The sequence below is a fragment of the Nanorana parkeri genome, unplaced genomic scaffold (assembly GCF_000935625.1).
Source record: "Nanorana parkeri isolate BGI_ZX_2015 unplaced genomic scaffold, ASM93562v1 scaffold731, whole genome shotgun sequence".
Classification (NCBI taxonomy): domain Eukaryota; kingdom Metazoa; phylum Chordata; class Amphibia; order Anura; family Dicroglossidae; genus Nanorana; species Nanorana parkeri.
The window spans coordinates 676,276-685,071 of NW_017306999.1; the positions used below are offsets into that span (position 1 = coordinate 676,276).

The window sequence follows — 8,796 nt, forward strand, 5'->3', positions numbered from 1 at the left end:
TTCATTGATTTGAAGACATAGTGTAAAGGCGACCAGGGCCTGCCCGTGCATGGTGGAGGGGACTTGATGGGTCCCAAGGAGACCCAAGGATGGGAAAGATGGGTCCCAAGGATGGGAACGATGGGTCCCAAGGATGGGAATGATAGGTCCCAAGGATGGGAATGATGGGTCCCAAGGATGGGAATGATGGGTCCCAAAGATGGGAATGATGTGTCCCAAGGATGGGAATGATAGGTCCCAAGGATGGGAATGATAGCCAAGGATGGGAATGATGGGTCCCAAGGATGGGAATGATAGGTCCCAAGAATGGGAATGATAGGTCCCAAGGATGGGAATGATGGGTCCCAATGATGGGAATGATGTGTCCCAAGGATGGGAATGATGGGTCCCAAGGATGGGAATGATGGGTCCCAAGGATGGGAATGAATGGTCCCAAGGATGGGAATGATGGGTCCCAAGGATGGAAATGAATGGTCCCAAGGATGGGAATGATGGGTCCCAAGGATGGAAATGAATGGTCCCAAGGATGGGAATGATGGGTCCCAAGGATGGGAATGATAGGTCCCAAGGAGGACAATCAGAGAGGCAGCTGTAAAATGTTTTTTTACAAGGAATGTGTAGCGGTATTGCTTTAAAATCCAAAAATTGTCCAGCGAATAGCACGCCATGAGAGATGTCATTGCAATTAAAAAGCCAAGGCTATCCCAAGAATGGGAATGATAGGTCCCAAGGATGGGAATGATGGGTCCCAATGATGGGAATGATGTGTCCCAAGGATGGGAATGATGGGTCCCAAGGATGGGAATGATGGGTCCCAAAGATGGGAATGATGTGTCCCAAGGATGGGAATGATAGGTCCCAAGGATGGGAATGATAGCCAAGGATGGGAATGATGGGTCCCAAGGATGGGAATGATAGGTCCCAAGAATGGGAATGATAGGTCCCAAGGATGGGAATGATGGGTCCCAATGATGGGAATGATGTGTCCCAAGGATGGGAATGATGGGTCCCAAGGATGGGAATGATGGGTCCCAAGGATGGGAATGAATGGTCCCAAGGATGGGAATGATGGGTCCCAAGGATGGAAATGAATGGTCCCAAGGATGGGAATGATGGGTCCCAAGGATGGGAATGATAGGTCCCAAGGAGGACAATCAGAGAGGCAGCTGTAAAATGTTTTTTTACAAGGAATGTGTAGCGGTATTGCTTTAAAATCCAAAAATTGTCCAGCGAATAGCACGCCATGAGAGATGTCATTGCAATTAAAAAGCCAAGGCTTCAGTACTAGTTTTATAATGGGGCAGCCAGGGCACTGGGGTCACATGACATTCTGGGGTTTTCTAAAGCAAGTTAATTGCTTACAGGCTTTCTCTCTCTGATTGAAACTCTGTACAGAGCAGGCAGAGGACAGAAGGGAGTGAGAAATGACTCCTCCGACTCATTCAGTTGTGTGTGCTAAGACAGGCTGCAGCCATGGCTAGGGTTGCCACCTGTCCCGGATTCACCTGGACAGTCCGGGATTTTGAGTCCTGTTTGTGCTGTGACTGGGTTTCAGACCAGCTGAAACCCAGACACAGCACATACAGGAAACAAAACACGGAGTGTCCAGGTGGATCCGGGACAGGTGGAAACCCTAGCCATGGCTCTGGTGTCACATGACGTTATGGGGTTTTCAAAAGAGAGATGCTTGCTTACAGACTTTCTCTCTCTGATTGAAACGCTGTACAGCGCTGCCTGGACACAGCAGGCAGAGAACAGAAGGGAGGGGGATATCACTCCTCTGACTCATTCAGTTGTGTGTGCTAATACAGGCTACAGCCAGGGCACTGGTGTCACCTGATGTTATGGATTTTCTAAAGAGAGATGATTGCTTATAGGCTTTCTCTCTCTCATTGAAACTCTGAACACAGCAGGCAGAGAATAGAAGAGAGGGAGAAATCACTGGAGGGGGGATATCTCTGCTCTGACTTCAGCTGTGTGTGTTAATACAGGTTGCAGCCAGGGCACTGGTGTCACATGACATTCTGGGGTTTCTAAAGAGAGATTGCTTATAGGCTTGCGCTGTCTGATTGAAACTCTGTACAGAGCAGCCAGAGAACAGAGCAGGCAGAGAAGGGAATGGGGGGGGCTATCGCTCCTCTGAGTCATACAGTTATGTGTGTAAGACTCGGCTTGAGCTGTTGAGTTCTATAAACATCATGGAACACGCATTACAATCTGAACGGTTTCGCGCCTCATCCAACGTTATCGATTTGATTGTATTTGGCATCTGAGGCTTGACAGGTCCACTTTAGGGCCCCGTTTACGTCGTAGCCCTGCACTTGTTGCCGTATGCTTTCCCGCAGCATGTAGAAATTGCACGTTAAATGCGCTGGTGCAATGCTGGGCCATTCGTTTTAATGGCACCCCTCATTCAAATGAATTGCACCCCAACGCGCCTTGCGTCAGACCTGCATTGCAGCGCAGTGACACATGGCAACCTGCAGCAATGCAGTAAGGTGCATGTCAAAAAAAGTTAACGCTCCATTTTTGGCGGGGTGACGCATCGCAACGCATATCCGTTGACAGGGAATATTGAGGTGCCATCAATTGAACGGCACTGCATTGGGTCATTGTATATAAATGTGCATTGCCGCGCATTGCTGCAACCCTATAAAGCGTGAACGGGTCCTTATAGGTGCGTGACACTGGGAGGGGCTTTACAAGTGCTCCTCCCACCAAGAGGGCCTGGCAGTGGGCTCAGGCCCCCAATATGCTCCCCACTTTGTCCGTCCTCTGCACCTGAGTCTTGGTCCATGTCGGCTGTTTCATTAAAGGAGAACTAGGGGTTAAGGCTTTTCCCCATAGTTCTCCTTAGGGTAACGGGAGGACACAAACTAGCGTCTTCCCGTCACCCTAAGCTCAGTATACCGCGAGCTACAGCTCCCTATATACTGAGACGCCGCAGCTGAAGCGGACAATTATGTCTGGATCCGCCCAGCTGCGTGATCCAGACATAAGAGGCAGAGCCAGCTGTAATCGCCCCCTCCCCCGTCCGTTCCGCCTGTCAGCGCTGGCGGATCGGAGCGGGGAATCCAGCCCCTCCCCTGTCACGGCAGAGAGCCGTGACAGGATAGAGAAGTGAGCGAACGCCGGTATGTGTTCGCTCACCTCCCGATCTACTGAGCCGACCTGTGACAGTCTCATTGTCACAGGTCGGCTAGAACTATGAGGTGAGTGGAAAGCACCCCCCCTCCCCCCTCATAGTTCTCCTTTAACCACTCGCTGCCCGGAGCCATTGCTTACATTTGCACACACATGATAACATTTTGGGAAGAAAACAGCTTCAGACCCCCAAACAATGATATATTTTCTGAAAGCAGAGGCCCTATAGAACAAAAAGATACTAGTTGCAATGTTTTATGTCACGCGGTATTTGCGCACATGTTTATCAAACCCGTATTTTTTAGGATAAAATACACTAAAATGAAATTTAGTGCACAGAAACATAATATAATCCCCATTGTTTTAGTAAAATATAAAAGACGGGGTCACGCCGGGTAAAGAGATACCAAACACGTCCAGCCTTAAAATTGCGTGCGTATGTGAAGCAGGAAAAAACTACAATGACCAAAATTTCCCATAGGCGACGCTTTAAACGCTTTTACTGCTCATCAGTTTAGTGCTAACAGTGATTGATGGGCCTAGAATTATTGCTCTCTGACGATATGTAAAATGTGTGGCGCCAATTTCGTTTTTGCACGACGCGTGTTTGCGTGTGTATGTGGGGGTGCGGGGGGACTTTAAAACTTTTTTTTGCATTTTAAGTTTTTTTGTTTCTGTTACTTTAATTTTACAATTTTTTTACACTCTATTGCTATCACATAGGGGACTAACAAGCCCACTACGTAATAGAAAATATAATGTGACAGGCCCTCTTTATTGAGACATCAGGAGTCTTTCAGACCCCCAATGTCACCTAGTGACCCCAAAGAAGCTGAGGAAGCCGAGATCTGCTTCACCAGCTTCTTCTTCTGGCTCTAGGAGCCAGGGAACGTGCCCAGTGACACCGGAAGTGATGTAATGAGCATCACTTCCGGGTCCAGTGATCAGAGGAGAGATCAGCTGCTGGAAGCCCATCGTGCCGATTCCAGGCTCAAAGAGCCAGAGGAGGGACACGTCTCTGCACTGTAGAACTGATCCGGCGCCTGTACGGACGCCGGATCGCTTGTATTTAAAGGAGAACTATGAGGGGAGTGCTTTTCACTCCCCTCATAGTTCTAGCCGACCTGTGACAATGAGACTGTCACAGGTCGGCTCAGTAGATCGGATTTCAAAGTTTTTATTGGTTTCCATAAGATAAAGCAAGTTTTAAAACAGGTTTTAACATATGAGTCAAAAAGAAACAAAAAACAGAAAATTCAATATTTCTCAGGTTGGCCTTGATTCCCCGCATCCCCCCACCCTTCAATGGACCATCAAAGCTATCACCAGAAGAGGACAAGGGGAAAACCAGTTGTGTTATTAGCCTTCGACTTGGCCCCTGCCCACATTTACCTCCAGTGGCTCACCCTTCCATTCACTCGGTTCTAGTTTTGAGGGTGCGGGGCCTCACAATCTGGATATAGCTACTTTCGCTATATGGACACTTATGGAAAAACTTTTTAATGTACAAAAAGGAAAAATACAAATGGAAAAGAACAGACAAAGAGGAGAACAAAAAAGGTATAAAAAACAACAACATATTATATAAAGAATAAAGGCATAAATGATAGTTTCCTGGGTTCTGAGCAGCAGACCCTATATGCTTAAGCTAGGGCTTCGGAAATGATGCTATGTGCTAGGGTTGCACAGATACCAAGTACAGTACTCGGTACAAGTACGAGTACAAGTACCGATACTTTTGAGCTCCAAGACTAGACTAGAGAAAAATTCAAAAGTTAGGAGGCGGCTGTCATTTGTAAGGAGCACACGGAGCTCCCGGGATTTGTACATCTCTGTTTTAATGTACGATTTTGTTTTTATAAATATAAATAAAGGGATGCACAGATACCAGTGCGAGTACGAGTACTGGTACTTGCCGAGTACTTCCAAGTACGAGTACTGATACATTTTTGTTTATTGTCATGTGACAGTTTTTCTAAAACAATACAGACTAATGATTTCAGGACAGTGGTGGAGCGCCAGAGCCAGGTCCCAGCTGCAACCGCTGCAACCCTGGTAGTTCTCATGAAAATGCCAAGTATCTGCACTGGTACTCGAAAAGTATCTGTGCATCCCTACTATGTGCATTTGGGATCTCTTGGTAATTCAGCCATGGCTCCCATACTGCTTCAAATTCTGCGTAGCTATCCTGCAAGATGCTATATCATTTCTCATGGATCATGATCCAGTTTACTTTAGATAGCACTAGAGAGAATGGAACCTTTTCAGCTTTCCAGGACCGAGCTATTGATATCTTAGCCGCCAGGAAGAAAAAGGATGCGAGTTTGCCCTGCGTTCTGGAGATGTCCGGGATTGGTTTATTTAGTAATACATACTGTGGAATCTGGGAATATGGTCCCCGAGAATCCTCGAAAGCAGGGTAAACAGCCTGTTCCAGAGGGGTCGTAACCCTGGACACACCCACCAGACATGTAACATGGTGCCTTTCTGTTTACAGCCCCTGAAACATAACGAAGTAATGCCTAGGCCCATGTTCGCCAATTTTGCTGGTACAAGGCTCAGTAGATCGGGAGGTGAGCGAACACATACCGGCGTTCGCTCACCTCTCGATCCTGTCACGGCTCTCTGCCGTGAAAGGGGAGAGGCTGGATTCCCCGCTCCCCGCTCCGATCCGCCAGCGCTGACTGGCAGAACGGACAGGGAGGGGGCGGGAACAGCTAGCTCTGCCTCTACATAGGCAGAGCCAGCTGTCAGTCACGCAGCTGGGCGGATCCAGACATAATTGTGGGGATCCGCTTCAGCTGCGGCGTCTCAGTATATAGAGAGCTACAGTGTGTGACGGGAAGACGCTAGTTTGTGTCCTCCCGTTACCCTAAGGAGAACTATGGGGAAAACACTTAACCCCATAGTTCTCCTTTAAACAGCAATCGCCGGCTGTATAAAACAGTAGCAGGAACACGGCAGCAGCAGGCATGTTCTTGGTGTAACCACTTCCGGCGGAGGACGTACAATTATGTCACCCCGCTGGAAGTGGTTAAGCGATCATTGCTGATTGGTTGCCTTGAATGGCACATCTCGCAGATCGCCACATTAAACGTTTTGCGTCAATAGGGTGACATAAGCGCGGACACGCCTGCAGTGCACACGGCGAGTATCAGAAAATAAACAGAAAGAGGGAAGTGCGACCGCGGCTAAAAATAAACACGTTCCATATTGAACCGGTCCGAGGAGATAAGACTGCCGCTATCTACAGACTGACTCGCCCTGATCGGGTGTGCTGGGGATTGACAGTACGACCTCAACAGGTCCGCCGCTAGGACCGTGGAGGGCCCGACCTATAGAGACCCGGCCCGTCTAATGAAAACAGGGCCACCCCCGTGAAAGAAGAGATTTCATACTCCAGGACTGGAATGTCTTCCTCTGATTTCACTGCACACTGCGAGCTTCTCATACCGTGCATTACTAGCCCTTTCCTCCCCAGCCTGACTGTCCCTGGCCCCGCCCCTTTCATTCATTGGACTTCATTCCGTTCAATCATGGAGGCTCAGCATCACATGTGGGTGGTCTGCATGCAAATGAAGCCTTCCTAGGACTGCCCACTCCTCCAGACTGACACCCACCCATTAAGGCTCTTTAATATTTGCATAACCCCTCCCAAGAGCCAGCCCACTGCTTGCATCTGGGCTGGGGGGTCTTAAGAGATGTACTGTGGCAGGGTGCTGGGATGTGTTGAGAAAGCTATGTACAGCACCCTGCTTGCTCCTCCCACCAGCAACGATCTGTCTACTTTGCTTGGAGAAGCCCAGAGGCCCAGTGATGACATCACTGGGACTAAAATAAGGTATATACTGAAAATGGGAAGGTTTCATGTCACTAGTATGATGATGGGGGGGAGGGGGAACCAGGGAAAGCAAAATTGCATATTTTTCCGTTGTCACCATCAGGAAAACGGCCCTGAGAAATGTCATGCAGCTGTCAATGTAGACAGGAAGGGGCTAAAAGAGGATGCAGGAGATCAGCAGCAGCAGTACTGAGATACAAAATAGGATAAAAAAAAGTGAAATGGATTTTTCTTTAAGAAAATATGACAGTTTAGAAAAAGGTGAAATGGAATATTTTGTATAAAAATTACAGTTTTTTTATCCATTTTATGAAATGTTGTAGAATTTCCATCGCCTGTCATGGTGGATTCTGATATTTTCCTGCATGCCGAGATGGACAGTAGAGGAAGCACCTCGAAGAAACCCAATATTCAAAAGAGGGAACAGCAAGGAAGTAGCCGAGGGGGGATGTTGTTACATTTGTAGCTCGGATACAATGTGTGCTCACTGAAGATACATTGTAACAGGGATGAGACTCCACTAGGGATACTAGTATCGGTATCAGATGCCGAGTATTTGGGCGAGTACTCGTACTTGCCCAAATGCTACGATGCCTGGTCCCGATACTTCCTGGCCGAACAGGAAGCCAGCGCCATGTCATGACCCGGCGCCCGGCTTATAGATTGGCCGGGAAGCCGGCTTCATGCTCCCTCGTCACCTCATGACGAGGGAGCATGGAGCCGGCTTTCCAACCAACCAGAAAGCCGGGCGCCGCGTCATGACACGGCGCCCGGCTTCCTGATTGGCCAGAGAGCCGGCTCAGTGCTTTCTCGTCACCTAGTGACAAGAAGCATGGAGACAACTTCCCAGCTAATCAGGAAGCCAGGTGCGAGTTATTACACGCCGCCTGCCTTCCTTAATGGGACTTCCGGTATCGGTATTCGGTATCGGCGAGTACAGGAAAAAAATATCGTTATATGTGTGGTGAGCTAAACAGAGTCCCCTATAGCAGTAAAAATGGGGTCTACCCATCCCCCACTCCATCCGGAACTAATTACATTGACCCAGGGGGCCCCCCTTTGAAATTGTCCTATGGAGGGCCCTTGTGAATGGTAGTTTCACCCCCAGTGACCCCTTCAGGCAGATCCCCGCCCCCTACATATGTGAAAAATAAAATCTGAATGACTTTCGGTGGCGTTAAATGAAATGCAGACAGAGGGACATAAATCATGGGGGGGCGGCGGGACATTGACATCGCCAGTAATGAGCCGCGGCCGTGGACAGAGAGGAGGGAAATCTCAGCGCGGAGCGAGAAACGTAACAGAGAATTTTATTCCCATGAATTGGAATCGTATTGACGGAGGCGGAACTGACAAGATCCCAGCGAGCCGCCATCACAGAAATCCAGGACGCAGCGGGGGGAGGGAGGGGGCGCTCCGGACGGGCAGCAATTTGATGAGACGGCGCGGCCCCTCGTTACCAGTTATCTCTCTCAGCGATAGAACGCAACTCCGTCCGCAAAGACATTTTCCTGATATATACACGACATCGGAACGCCGCCATCCTAAAATATCACTTCACATTCCGCTGATCTTTGCTGACTTGTATTAAAGGAGAACTATGGGGTTAAGGCTTTTCCCCATAGTTCTCCTTAGGGTAACGGGAGGACACAAACTAGCATCCTCCCGTCACCCTACGCTCAGTATACCGCGAGCTGCAGCTCCCTATATACTGAGACGCCGCAGCCGGAGCGGATCCCGACATCGATGTCGAGATCCGCCCAGCTGCATGAGTGACAGCTGGCTCTGCCTATCTATCTAGAGGCAGAGCC

The 8,796-nt window shown here is 48.9% G+C and overlaps 1 protein-coding gene across 1 annotated transcript in view; it reads right to left on the minus strand.

Moving 5' to 3' along the window:
- The window catches only part of LOC108793220 (butyrophilin subfamily 1 member A1-like), a 46,064-nt gene extending 37,536 nt beyond the window's left edge, over positions 1-8,528 (minus strand). Inside the window, exons 1-2 of the mRNA XM_018564174.1 lie at positions 8,446-8,528; positions 1,506-1,560 (exon numbers count right to left, since the gene is read on the minus strand). Of these exons, the coding sequence (XP_018419676.1) occupies positions 1,506-1,560; positions 8,446-8,528 (138 nt within the window). The remainder of the gene's footprint in view (positions 1-1,505; positions 1,561-8,445) is intronic.
- Between the last annotated feature and the right edge of the window lie 268 nt (positions 8,529-8,796).